Source organism: Cheilinus undulatus, linkage group 9 (genome assembly GCF_018320785.1).
Source record: "Cheilinus undulatus linkage group 9, ASM1832078v1, whole genome shotgun sequence".
NCBI classification, from domain to species: Eukaryota; Metazoa; Chordata; class Actinopteri; order Labriformes; family Labridae; genus Cheilinus; species Cheilinus undulatus.
The window spans coordinates 20,254,350-20,269,373 of NC_054873.1; the positions used below are offsets into that span (position 1 = coordinate 20,254,350).

The following is a 15,024-nucleotide window of genomic DNA, read 5'->3' on the forward strand; positions in this document are numbered from 1 at the left end:
TACACACATGAGTAAAGCCACGGAGATACGAGCTGTGTGTGGACTACTGCACCGTGAGCCTGGAATCTTGCACTGACGCGGACAGAGTTATGTACTGTACTCACCCTGTCTCTGGCACAGGAAACAACTCATTGATGTATTGCTACAACATGAAACCAGTGAGTATTTTTAGTGTTTATATTTGTGTTAGATTTGGTAGGACATGCGTGGCAGTCTGTGTGTTTAATGGTGATGCTGTTGCACTCTTGAAATGTTATGTTTTTTAGCTAACTTAATGAAATACAAGTTTCCAGCTGTTTCTGTTTACTGTGGCTGAACAGTGTGTTCTCCAGCTGACATTACTCATTTTGCCTAAGTTAGTTACGCATTTACATGTGTAACTCGGGGCAACACCAAAATTAAAAGATCAATAGGATGCCATATCATATTATAATTATCGATACTTGCTTTGTTGGCGCGACAATAAAATCAGAGGACGAAGGCGGCGTATTCACCTAATTTAACGTGTCAGGCATCAAAACCTTGCTAACTATTTTGGCAATTTAGACGCAAAATCCTGGAAGCCCCTTGCCCATCTGTCTTTTATAATATTTTTTACTAAGTTGCAACTTTTCAATACCATATTTTTCAAAGATGTCAACTACCGAACAGTTTGACAACCTTAGTTCACGCGCATTAAAGTTAGTAGTTAGCAAAGCTTGCTTTTATTTTTATTATTCTTAAAAAATTTTCATCGTGTTAGACGCCTTGAAGTTCATTTTTCCTACTAGCTTACATGCTTCGCTATCATGGAGTCGTAATGTTGATTTATTTTGTTCTTCGTGTGCGAGTGAGAGACAGAGCAAGGCTTTTAATTTGAAGTTAGCATAGTTAGTGTGTCACTTCAGTGAAGCTCCTTCCTAATAGGCAGCAATTAAAAGTTGGAGCACGAGTACAAGGGAACAAATATTTAATTCTAAATTATCTTTATTTGTTTTCTTTCTTTAAACCGGAATGATTTAATTTCCAGACATTAGACAGCATGAGTGCATGCAATGTACATCATACTAGTATATGACTCATGTGATAAGTGAGTAAGCAACACTATAAAACATGACCCTCCGTTATTTGTTCTTTCATGTTGACAGACTCATGTTAAAATGCACCAGTGAGACTCCCTGCTTCCTGTTAGCTGAGCTCCATGCAGTCAAGCCTGGCAGCATCAGCAGCAGAAAAAAACATCTTGACATGAAGCAGATTGCTGCTATTTCTATTTGATTTAACCCCGCTATGTTCGGAGCAGTCCCTCCACCACTGCAGCCATTATCAAAGGCAGCTTTGATCTCTGTGAGACTAACCATATCCAGACATCGTGGATCACAGAGGCAGAAAATTGGTTGCATGTGGCTGGAGTTGGCCATGGTGGAGCACAGCATAGGGTCTGAATAGCAAGTTGATATTTCACTCATCTAGCATGATAATGTTGTGTGCATCTACAAAAAGGGGGAAATCTGAGGCTTTTGGTTTTTCTTGTACAAGTTTCTGCAGATTTGCTGACACTTCCTTTCAAAATAACTTCTACAGACAGAGGGCAGAAGAGCAAACATGTTAAATCAAACACATATGAAGGTTTAATTGTCTTTAAATTTCATTTCTTATTTGCTGAAAAAGTCCCTCATCATTTGTGATGCCATGATTGATGGCTCCTAAATCAATGCTATGCTAAAAGAGGATGCCATGGTGACGGCCCCCTCTCCAACGGGGGCCAGAGAGGGCGTGCTGGGGTGGGGGGTGTGACCATTATTAACGGGTCGCCTGCTATGCTGATGGTAAGGAGGACAATTGGCTTTATCCTCCGCCATATGCTGCCCATGGCGGCTCAGACGGGCCCAGTGTCGGCGGGGGCTCCTCTGTTTGGCCTAGCCCACAATCACCATGGGACTCATGCCAGCCAGGGTCACGGCTGCTTGTGTGTTTGTGTGCATGTGTGCTTAAGTGCGTGTGAGTGCCTGTGAGTGTGCTTGCATGAGCGTACTCAAGAGAGTCTTTAATAGCCTGCTTTACAGAACTTGTCGTCCGGGTAACTGACACCCCATTGATGCTGCGCAGGGAGGTTTATTTTCATTTCCTGGGGCACATCAAAGCAATCGAGGGAGGTGCAGGTGCAGCCCAGACCTCTTGGTGTGTTTGAGTGAGGGAACATGTGTTGGTGTGTTTAGAGTGCATATGTGCATGTGTTTCAAGCCTCATGCTTTATAATTAAAAGAGAAAAATAATAGTCAAAGACATTGTGTTTTAATGTGACGGATCTGTTTTTATTTACAGTGTTTTGTTTCAAAGAGAAGGGGATCATTAGGGTGAGACTCAGCTCTCTGTTATTTGAGCATAAGAAGGCTTGAAATTTAATTTTATTCTGGGGGGAATTGTATCCCGGTCTTCTGAAGCCAGCCGAACCTGATCATGATTAGGGCAGGGATTTCTCATGGTGAATGGTTCCTAAATCCGGATGAGGAGGTGCATGGATCTGCAGCTTATGGATTACCGCAATAGCTCTAAGTGTGCATCAGCTCTCTGCTTTGTTTTCGTAATACTGTTGCCTCAGTTTGCACTCGCAGTGTATGCACGTTTTGTCTGTACGGATTGGTTGGAGTAACACATCCACATAGAAAGTCATTACTTGTGTACACAGTGTTAAAACATAAAGTTGTCTCCCGATAATGCCCTAAACAAGCTGTTCTCTTCAGGTTTATGGGCAGTCTCCCACTAATGATGACATCAACCAGAACTCATCTTTGCATGTGTCCAACAAGGCCCCCAGCAATGTGTTTGCCAGTACCTTCTTCGGTGAGCTCAAAACGTGATTTTTTTTTTTGCTTTGGTCCAACTTTTAGTCTCTCTTCTAGTATGGTGGCCACTGAGGAAATATTCTGCAAGTTTATCAGAGATACCTAACCAACCATCAAGCTCAAGTTTAGTCAAACACCAACAAACCACTTTTCTGCATAGATCTCTAAATGAAAAACAGTATAACATCAGCTGAGGTGTCCTTTTCTCAGTGTATACATACAGCTCCTATTAGAATTTTTTAGCTTGTGAAGAAACAGCCTGAATTTAATACTGATGTCTCTATATGACCTACAAAAGCAAACAAGAGCGTCAACAACAAGACTGAAACTTTCTCAAAAGTTATTTCACATGCCTGTCACCCATGCCGGGAGGTAGGCGTCAGACAGCATTTACAGTATGCTGCTGAAACAGCCTGTATATGTTGCTTCACTAATGATTCATCATGGGTTGCAAAGTGGATGTTTTAGACAGAGAAGTATGATTTATTAGTAAGAATGCAACATAAACATGTACAAACTTGCACTTTGTCCACAGGGGCCGCCAAAAGCAATATAACCTAAAAGTTCTGCACTGGATTTTTTTAGAACAGTGTTTCATTTACCCACACATAAAATAATGGCAGCTGATTGCACAATATAAGAGGTCAACTTCTGTTTTATATATTTGACAATCTTAGAAACTGCAGCCAAGATAAAAAATTGTATTTTAAGACATTTGCAGGCAAAATATTAAGACTTGCATTGCTTGGAGTAGGTTAAAAATATATTTTAAAGCTTAATATAAGCATTATCGTCCCTGTTTTTTCCCTGATCGTGACATAAGATGTTCATACTTAACAGAGTTGGACTAACACAGTTGTTCAGGCTCCAGTTTTTGCAGTGTAGTATGACAACTTGAATTAAGATAAAATCCTATTTTGAAAAATAGTTATTTAATAAGCCTATAAATGGGATGTCTAACATGATTCTCAAATAAAATTAGGGTTATAAATAATACTTTTCCTCCTTTTTATTGTACACATAAGGTTTCATATTTTCCTCAGGGGCCACTGTAGAGCTTCACGACTTGTCTAGCTGCTTGAGATGCTGCCCCAGTGCTGGCTATAACACTTGCTTCTCCATTTTAGAGGGTACGAGCAATTCGCCCGACATCTGGAATGCTGTAAACGGGCTGAACCAGCAGGGCTATGAAGGTGCACTGGGAGCAGCCACAACCCACCAAACGCAGGCAGGGAGCTACAGCAGCCTGCCTCCACCACACAGTCACCTGGTGAGATTTACCTCTAGGACCTTGGATGTTGACAGCACAGCATTTTCTTAAACCCCAGGGGGGAATAAATGTGTGGTTTTGCCATGTGTGTTTATTTCTGTTCAGGACTACTCTCCACATGCAGTGATGGCAACGGATATGAACAGGAGTCTCCCACCAATGTCCACTTTTCACCGCAATACCACAGCACCGTGCACTTCATCAATGAACACATCTGAAAATTCAACAGGTGAGCAAATGAAGAAAACAATCTTCACATTCTGTTAAAGCTCAGATTTGTCAGTGAAATGTTTTATATGTGTTTTTTTTTTGTTTTTTTTTTTTTGCAGTCTCAGGGAGTCAGGGAAATGTGTCAGGAGGGTCACAGACAGGCGATACCTTGGGTAAAGCTCTGGCCTCTGTAAGTATGCGCCACTTTAATCCCATTAGACTGGCTCATCTCTGCCCTGTTATGTCTAAACAGTCAGTTAGAGCATAAAACAAAAGCCCCAGCGGTGCAATACAAAAGGAAAACAGTTGATTCCCTCTAGAAAATAAGTACTGCATATTAACAAAGGACCCCACCAGTGCTGCTGGACTTTTTATTGACTGCCGACTAGTGAAATGACCAGAATTGATGAGTTTAGTTCAGGTTATGAGCCCGCTCCAAAGGCGGTGGCAGCAGCTGTAAAACCTCATGCAGAAATGACAAGTTGTGCTTTTAAAATGATCTATGGTCTACTCATGCTCCTCCTCCTTTTTTCTCTCTCTCTCTCTTCTTCCGTTTGCTCCCAGATTTATTCCCCCGATCACACCAGCAGCAGCTTCCCCTCCAGTTCATCCACACCAGTAAGGTCTCCGTCCCCACTGCAGAGTGCAGCTGAGCCTGCAGGTAAACTGGAGAAACACCTGCTGAGTGGAGTCAATACTTGTTTACTTTCTGTGTTTTACAATCTCATCATGATGTAATGAGGTTCTTTTCATCCTCTCAGGTACCAACATGTGGCCTCGGAGTTCAGTTCAGGCACCAGTCTCCCCTCACTACGAGTCTTCACTTATATCTCTGGTAAATACCCCATTTGGTGTCTCATGTCTGGAGTTTAAATGAATTATATTTTACCAGCCTAGCATATAGTATGCAAAGTGTAGATGGAGGGATATGTAAGTGACAGATTTAATATGTGGGCTTTGAAGAAAATATTTCAAGGAAGATACTGTAAAGTATAATGAAGTGCAACCAAAGTAGTACATTTTTAAATTAACACAGAGACAAATTAACAATGAAATATTCATACCTGCGGAAATACTACTACTACTACTAATAATAATGCTATTATTACACCTCTTAACTAAAATACTTGTTAATGTAATATGTACAAAATACATTTCTTAAAATGCCAGGAAGTCACAGTGCTCTGCTAAGAAATGGAGCCAGGTTAGCTGTGTTTCCAGTCTTTAGGCTAGTTTTCAAAGTTCTGTAATTAAATCAAGTATTCAAAGCTGTGTTTTAACCACCTAAATTAATCATCTTTGGGGTTTTCTTGCCTTATAAAGGCTCCTTATAGCTGCAGAGTGAAGTATGCAGAGTTTGCAATGTTGCATTTCCTCTCGTAGCTTTGAATGGACAAAGCACATCCTTGCTCTACAGTTCTCTTTACACTTTTTACAAGTTTCACTTCCAATATGGATTCTCCCTCAAGCTTTGAAGAAGAGGTTGAGAGAAATATATTGATTTTAAGCAAACTGCATCTACTAGACAGTTTACATATATATTTCCTCTAATCGTGTCTTTTTTAACTAGTCCTCATGGTTTTGATAGTACAGAAGACTATATCCTATTATAATAAAGACTAGCATTAACCATCAATATCATAATAAGGAATATATCCTATCATATTAAAGACCAGCATTAATCAATAATATTATAATAAAAGCTAAACCCTATTATAGTAAAGACCAGTGTTGATTATTGATATTATCATGAAGACTGTATCCTTTTATAATACAGATCAGCGTTAATCATTGAAATTATTATAAAGACTAAATCCTATTATAATAAAGACCAGCCTTAATCATTAATATTCCTATAAATTATATCCTTTAATAATACAGATCAGCATTAATCTCCTTGTAGCCCTGTTAACAGTGGCAACTTAAACCGTCCCTAACTAAAGGGCAGGACTGTCGAGCAGACCAGATTCATGTTGACAGCCCTCTGATAGAGTTGTGCTGGGATTGGAAAGGGCTAGCTGGAGGGGTAGGTGTGGGAGTGCCGGAGTAGGCAGGAAGGGGAGAGGGACAAGAGAAACAATAAAAACAACAAATGAAAGAGAAACTTACGGCAGCTTTGACCATGAACATATCTCATATTTTGTAGGAGTTTGCTATAGCTTTGGTGTTAGCATTAGCAGTTTGGATGGTAAATAAAGCAGTAAAGTAGTATCACCCTTAGATTTAATTTAACTGTTCTATTAATGATAATAGAAGTACGGGTGATGTTAATAGATGAAGAATTTGTGGCAAGCCTTTGATGTCGATGGTAACAGGAGAACAACAACAGTCATTAAACTGATCATTGTAATATTAGCATTAACAAAAATAATGGCAGTGAAGAGAAAACTGTATATAAAATATATAAAGGTTATGCTCTCAGAATATCAAGTATTTTTGTACAGAGTTATGCAATTCTGAGGAACACACCTATACTGATTAATCACAGGACATGCTAGATATCAACACAGACTGAAAGCTGCTCACAGAAGCTTTAAGCTAAGCTAAGATACAATCAGATAAGATGAGAAAAGATCAATCTTGGTAAATGCTAGAGGAAATTCTGGAGCCAGGCTGCCCCAGCAAGACAATACATAGGGACACAGGAAACCTACATCTTCAACACTAAACACCACTTTTAACCATTTTCTTAGTCATATTATATTATATCAAGGCTTACAAGCTGTGATCACAGCACTTTTGTTTATTCTGTGGATGTCATCTGTTTAATGTGTGTGCTTTGTCTCTGTTCTATTATTGATGTTAACTGTATTCTCACTGATTCTTTTACAAAAACAAAGTTCTTAACTGATAATAAAGTGAAGTTGAAGCTGAAAAAATTGTCATTTAACCTTTTATTTCCAGTCTCAGGTGGAGGACCGGCTGGACAGACTGGATGATGTGATCCACGTCCTGAGGAACCACGCTGTGGGCCCCACTGCCGGCCTGCTCACCGACATCCACAGCGTGCTGAACCAAACCCACCAGAACCAGCCGGGATCTGCCAGCACTCTGCCACTCACCTGTCACACTACAGCCATGGTTAACAACCATTTCTTTGAAGTATTTAAGGAAAGACAGGGTGGCGCGTGTGTGTGGAAATTCCATGCTGTGTGTGTGTTGTGGTATTTGGTTTCAGGAATTTTCCAGCCACTATGTCTGCATGTTTTCCTCATGTAAAGGTTGTTGTCCTTGAAATAGGAAACTGAGCACAATGGGTGACGCGTTGTCCTTGTATGGAGAGCATAGAGTATGAGCAGACTCTAATTCCACTATTGGGTGATGGGGGACGCCTGCATCATGCTCTACCGTTCCTGCATGTTTGCCTTTCAGCACACCAGGGGATTTTGGCCCAGCTGGAGTGGAAGTATATGCAGGGGAAAGGGGTTTTTAGACTAATCCTTAGAGGGAGGGGGTTATTAGATTCCCTCACTTTTATTTTTTTCAAATGATGTGTCAGTCCGAAGTGAGTCGCTTCCTGAAGAGAATTACTGGCATGTTTTGGTGATATATAGTAGTTTTAAGAGAAGGATTAAGATTGCCTGAGATTAAATTAATTCTGTAGAGTGAGAGACACTGTACAAGAGGAGGCAGATGTTGGTTTGTGACCCATCCCTCAAAGAGGGCTATACTTTGTGTGGCTGAGTTGTATGGATTTATTTTTACATGTGAATACTGCCCTCATCTCATCCCGTTACTTGTTTGTCATAAAGGTTGAAGCTGTCAGTATGAACAACAACCACTCAGCCTTCCAGAGTCGCACACAAAACGGGCACCCATACCCACCCAGACAGAGGCCCACACTGCAGCCAATGCAAGGTGCAGGCAGAGGCGAGTTTTTACTCTTATTTTAATGTTAGATTTGTGTTTCATTTCAAAATTTAAAGCTTTGAATAACCATTAGGACTAAACGTGTTATGTCCCACAGGAGGTCTGGGAGTTCAGGGTAGCCTGGAGCTGAAGATTGAGAATGGAGAGAGAGAGGAGATGATGCACACCAGCCACAGTCACAGCTCTGACAGCCAGCGATCAGATGAGGAGGGTGATCTCAAAACACAGGGAGAAAACGGCAGTAACAGGTAAACAGCCTTGATCTCGTGCTTTCTTTAAAGTGGGCATTAGAAAACGATTTAGCTGCTTACTGTAAAATGAATCTATTCATATTGTGGTAAAATAACAGTGGTGGTCAACATTAATAATCTGACATGAAGGAAATAAGAATCAAAAATCTTTTTCTGAAGGTGAACTTTTATATCAGATGCCAATATAAAAGTCCCTAATTTAAAGGCAGGTCGAGCCTTTTCCATTTAGTTACATTACACAACTTAAAATACAGTCAGACCTTCTGCTGTAAAGGGCATCTGAGTCGAGGCAAGCCTTTCAGGTATGCCTCATGTTACTCTTTATTTTTTATTTAGTTTCATTCAATAAAACATGGAAATTGGTATCAGCTAACAAGAATTTGTAACATCAGTTGTCTGTAAAAATTGAATATCATACATCCCTAGTTGTTTCCAAATACATGGTAGAGACCGGTCATTCACAAATGGAGTTTTTGCAGCACTCTGGGAAGCCTAACTGTGCAGTGGGAACTTGTACAACCATATGTCATTGTCAGTATAACTATAGAACAATTAAATATTATAAAATACATGCTAAAGAAGCTATTTGGTTTTAAAATGGATTGGGTGTGCCGTGAGATTTGGGTTAAATCTCAAGTGTGCTTTGGGAAACAAAGGTTTGAAAAACACTGGTATAAACCCATTAGGTACTACCAAAAATTTAAAAGGTGGTTGTTTTTAAACAAATCAAATTCTCAAAATTTTTGACATTTCATATTGAAAATGTTGTGTTAGATTCATAAGCATGGGTTTGGTTTTACTGCACATTTTGAACGTTTTCATCTCTCAGATTAGAAAGCATTAATCTGTCTTCTAAGTCTAGAGAAACAGAGGTCACTTTGGGACAAATGCCTCCATGACTTGAGCTATAATGCCTGAGTGCATGTTTTCTTTTATTGTGATCTGAGATAAAGATGAGCGACATTGATGTTGACATCAGTCAGTGATCTTCCAGACACAGTTTTCTAGCCCTTCTTCCTTCATTTGAGAATAAATCACTCACTGATTGTAAAGAAAACCATATTCAAATGTGTTGCATCTCTTGACTTTAAACCCTCATTTACTGGGTAAGGATGCATTACAAGAAAATTAAAGCTCTCATGGATAGAACATTTCAGGCAGCACTCTCAACTGAGATTGCTGTAAATGTAGCTCCTCTGTAAGCCTTTAAACAGAACAAATAAGGGAACATCAGATTACCTGGAGGGCTCAATAATATCCTGGTAGTTCAGTAACCAGCAGAGGGCAGTAAAATCCACAATATAACTCAGCACAGTCTCATTTTGTGTGAAAAACAGGTGTTCACATTTAGATGAAGTTGAGCTTAATTATATGAATGTTTTAATGACAACTGAAATCTCAAGAGTTCATATGCATGTGTTTTTTTTTTCATGCTTTGTTGCTGTTTCAGTATCCATGAGGACGAGGACCTTAGCCCTGAGCAGAAGGCTGAACGTGAGCGTGAGAGACGGATGGCCAACAACGCCCGTGAGCGTCTGCGCGTGCGGGACATCAACGAGGCATTTAAGGAGCTTGGTCACATGTGTCAGCTGCACCTGAAGAGCGAGAAGCCACAGACCAAGCTGCTGGTGCTGCACCAGGCCGTGGCCGTGATCCTCAGCCTGGAACAACAAGTCAGAGGTCAGTGAGCTCTGCTGCTGCGGGCTGTGCTGTGGCTCCAAACCTTCAGGGGACAGAGCAAAAAGTGCCTGGTCTTACTGTCAAGTCAGATAAGAAAATGAGAAAATGGAAGTAAGATAGAACTAAAACAACAATGATTTAGGAGTTAATGAAGGGCTCTAATTCTTCAGGAGTGAAATATGTTATTTTTACCCAATTAAATATGACCATTATCTTTTGATATCTGCATCAACTTAGTTTATATTACATGGGGGCTTTTTTTTTTTTTTTTTACTTGTATGAAAAAAATAAACTGAGGCACAGGAATAAAGGGTACCCAACTATGTGGTACAATAAGACACAAGCTATGATACAACTGGATTTGATTTAAAAAACAATATGAGACAACATGCAACAGACCACCCACAAAAACGTCACAATACTGCAATTACTGAAACGTATAAATATGCCCCTAAAAATTTTAATTCAGGATTTACATATTTTTTAACTGTAATTTGATGTAGGTCTAATCTGTTATCACACTTCCTACTACATTTCACCTCTGTCGGACGTTATCACGCTGTCTTCTTCTAATTCTTTTGCCATTTTGCCTCAAATTGTTTTACCCCCATTCATGACATAGAGACCACAATGACAACTAATAAATGGGTGACATGTAGAGCTTATTTTGCTGGGATATGTACAGTATGTATAGCCCCATTTTTGCAGATTAATGCATTAGCATTGGTAATAGGATTATTGTATCACAAGTCAGGATGACAGTCTATTACCATAAACATTTTTCTCTACCCCTATTATCAACATTTAATTCAGCTTGGAGTAATGTCTTTTAATGTGATGCATTTAAATCAAATGTTTGCTCTCTGATTAGATCTGTGATTATTAAATCCACTGTTTGTTGCTAAGTTCATAGTCCATTGCAGGATTTTTGGACATTTCATTTAAATTGTTAAAGGTGTTAGCTGAACCAAAAAAGGCTAAACCCCTGAAAATTAGAGAGGAACCCCTTATGATCTAGTCAAAAGGAAGGCAATGACAAGTGGGGCTTTTCCACTATTACACTGGCTGCACCAATCCAAAACTAGCCATGCCAATTTACTTTTCTATTACCAGTTTGGCCTTGCTGGGCTAGCCACACCTAGAATGGTCCTGCTCTAGAGCAGAGCTGTAGCGCGCTCGCCCTGCCTCCAAGATCACCATAGTGACGTCAGTGCAGTTCGTCATCATTCAGGGACACCTCACAGACGTGTTTAAGTATCAACTGCTGCACCAAACTTTGAAATACCTGCAGGATTACCAATATAAGAAGAAGAAACCTTGACATTGACACAATGGCCAACTCTTAAACAAAACAATGCTTACTGAAGCGCAGCTTTTTAACATCATCAACTCAAAATGCAGCATCATCAGCTCTAGACACGCTCTCAGATGGGTAGCTTGGTTGGGGTGGAAAAGCAAATCCCTTGCCCAATGGCCTGCTGTCAAGTCAAACCAAGTAGAGCCACATTGCTCAGTGGTAATGGAAATGCCCCAAAAGGGGGGTTTGGCAAGGCTAAATGTGCACGACTTTACTCTACCAGCAAAGCAGATCACATTTTTTCAGAGAACTCTAATGAAAATGTAAGAATCAAAATGAATCCACACCAGACGTCACATTGACTGCAACAAAGATAGCAAAGCTACACTGTTCCCTCAGCTTCACCTGTACAATGGTGGGTATTAAAGAAAGCCCTGCATGTGTTTGTGTTGATGTGTGAGGTGGGGGGAGCTTTTAAAATTTTTCATTGGCCAGCAGGGGCCCAGCATAAAAAAGTTTGGAACCACAAAGCAGGATGAAATTTATTGTCAAAAAACACTACTTCGACATCCCCAGAACAACAGCAGCAAAGAGATAAGCGAATATCTTTGCTCACATGTGGCATCAGCGGCAGTACAAGCTAAAAGTTCCTCACAGGAGCTTTAATCTAAAAATATATAATAGAAATTAATATTGTGGACTCATCTTTTTCTTGATGCACTAAAAAGGATGCTGTGGTTGATATCAGGGTGTTTAATTAGCCACTGTTAGCTCCATAAATAAATCCTACCTCTAGGTATTTTCACACATAACTTTGGGTATCTCAAGTATCTACCGACCCCCAAAATGTTAAATACGCCAACCTAGTCCTTTTGCTGTGGCTGAAAACAAAAATATTAGTCTGTTCAGGATTAGTGCTCTTTATGAAGTCAAAATGGGAGTCATTACAACAATACCTGCTCCACCCATGGCCATGGAAGTACACAGTTGTACTGTATGTGGTGAGAGAGTGGCTGGGTGAGAAGGAGCCCGTTTACATTTGCAGAGACACACACACCAAAATCCTCTCTGAGAAAGTATGTTTAGGGCTTGTTTATATAGGGTAAAAACCTTCTCTGGTATTTGATCCATATTATAAATTGACCAAATCTCAGCACAGAAATCTAACTTGGACTACAGGGGACTGTGTTCAAAGGGGGAAAAGGGGTATGATATCTCACCTTTAAATTGGCAGTATCTATGAACTTCTTCCTGTATCTTTATTTAGTTATGCCCTCTTATTGTTTGTGTTATCCCTCAGAGAGGAACTTGAACCCGAAGGCAGCGTGTCTGCGGAGGAGAGAGGAAGAGAAGGTGTCTGCAGTCATGACAGATCCACAGTCCATGCACCTAGCTTTCCACCCGGGTTTGACAGACCCTGCAAACCCCATGGGCAACCTCTGAAAGTGTGGTAATGACAGCTTCAAATCCACCAACAAGTATGTTAAAATAACTATTGTATGTCAGTGGTTGACTAAATTCATATTAATAAAACAGAAAATAAATCTTTTAAAGTTGACAAATTTTAATGATGATGCAGTTTTTATACAGAAATCAGTCAGTGAACTGGTGGATGTCTCCAAAGCAGAATTATCTCAAATGTATTATTCTAATAAAAATGCTTTATTCCTTTTCTCCTCTTATCTCCTGTGTTGTTGTTGTCCAGATGTTGACTGAAGAGCATCCAGCTGTTGTAGAAATCCAGCATTTCTCCTGAATGAAGAGAGGTGGTCTCTCCGTTTGTGCTGCAGTTGAACAATCATCTCCTCACTTCCCCAAACGGACTTAAACTTTGTGCCTAAACTTTACTTGTACAACTGACGAATGCATTGTAAGCTGCGGGTGTTTTTTGTACATATTTTGTATATTTATTGATTCTCTGTTTCTCGATTATATCTGAAAGGATGAAGCCCAGTAGTGACAATGTGTCATCTGCAGTTTGATTTTTGGCCGAGCCAGATCAGTTACTGACTGACTTTTACAGTTTATCACAATTTTAACAGGTATGCTTGTTATTTCTCTGAGCTCATAGCACCAACATTCCCACATTCGTGTGTTCAGACTATGGATTTCATTAGTCTTGTGGTATGTATGTTTGTATGTGCGAGTGTTGCAGGAGTTTGACCATTCTGTGAATGAACAGATCTCCAAGAACGTTCTTTAACAAGTGGGCGTCAGCTGTTATTTGTATATTTGTTACAAATCTGTGTTCTAGCACTGTTAACAAGGTCACACTCTGGTGGACAGAGTCTCTCGTCTTCTCAGTGTGACTGTTGCTCTTCAGACTTAGTCAAAGCTCTTTGCATGTTTGAGTTTTTAATAGAACATTAAATGTTTTTTTCTAAGTTATGTAACTTATCTTTTATACAAATATTGTGACTTAAATGATGTCTATATTTACTTTTGTGGCTCTGATTTTACAGAAGAAAACCCTCTTTGTGCAGTTTGACTAGACGTGAACACATTTCATGCTCTGAGCAATACAGTATTACAGAATAATGGATGTCTTGTTTGATTATCCCACAGCTAAATAATAATCAAAATACTCTTATCATGACATGTAAAGTATGTGTACAGTTTGAAGTAGCCTACAGGCATGTGTCAAAATGAAAATGTAGCAATAAATGTCATTTTTCAAATAGTTGAAATCTGTATGTTTTATTTAATTTGTTTCAGTGAACGGATGCACAGGAATACTGTATGCATGTCAGATAATACTTGGGTGGAATAAATATTTAAAGTCACACCACTAACACTTGAAATTTAGCTCAGGTTTCTTCTAATTTCTCTTGAGTCCACCTGTGGTAAATCAAATTGAATGGATATGATTTGGAAAGGCACACACCTTTTTATAAAAGGTGTCACAGCTGATAATGCATATCAGCAAAAACCTAGCCATGAGGTCAAAGGAAGATCCCCACAGATCCCCATAGATCTGGGGAAGGCTACAAAAAATTCTGCAGGACTGAATGTTCCCAAGAGCACAGCAGCCTCCATAGTTCTCAAATGGGAGAAGTTTGGCACAACTAGGACTCTTCCAAGAGCTGGTCGCCTGATCAAACTGGGGAGAAGAACACTGGTAATAGAGGTGACCAAGACCCCAATGGTCACTCTGACTGAGCTCCAGAGATGCTGTGTGGAGATGGGACAACTACCACTGCAGCCCTCCACCAAACTGGGCTTATGGCAGAGTGGCTAGTCTCAGGATGATGCAAAACACACCATAAGACAGCTGTCAGAGAGAAATAAAAACACCAGAAAATCTTCCACAAATGTCAACAAATTATAAAACAAAGAAATGTAAAAGACTTGATAACATATTTATGACATGATACAGGCTTTGGTTTGTATTGTCCAGAGTCATGTCATATTGATTCTCGTGTTATGAGACATTGCTGTTGTTCTGTGTGAAACTTCACAAAAGAGTTCTCCAGTCAGGAACATTCTTGTCATACATTTTGACATTTTATAGCAAAATGGATATACTGTTTTATTTGGTGGAGAAGGTGCTGCCCTAAAGATGCTCCCTGGATTAGTCAAGCAGCATGCTTTGACTTTACAGGGGGCGCATAGCTAGAAACT

The 15,024-nt window shown here is 39.8% G+C and overlaps 1 protein-coding gene across 2 annotated transcripts; it reads left to right on the forward strand.

Moving 5' to 3' along the window:
• On the forward strand, positions 1–14,055 carry LOC121515130 (transcription factor 12-like). Of its 2 annotated transcripts, none has more exons than XM_041795741.1 (13): positions 1–158; positions 2,724–2,823; positions 3,953–4,095; positions 4,201–4,324; positions 4,425–4,495; positions 4,870–4,966; positions 5,067–5,140; positions 7,210–7,386; positions 8,058–8,175; positions 8,273–8,423; positions 9,877–10,106; positions 12,704–12,881; positions 13,109–14,055. In XM_041795741.1, exons 1-12 carry the CDS (start codon positions 90–92, stop codon positions 12,844–12,846), a joined length of 1,497 nt encoding a protein of 498 aa, XP_041651675.1. In that variant the 5' UTR covers positions 1–89; the 3' UTR covers positions 12,847–12,881; positions 13,109–14,055. The 2 variants fall into 2 exon arrangements, with proteins under 2 accessions (XP_041651675.1, XP_041651676.1); XM_041795742.1 differs by having other exon boundaries at positions 8,058–8,163.
• Positions 14,056–15,024: the final 969 nt, after the last annotated feature.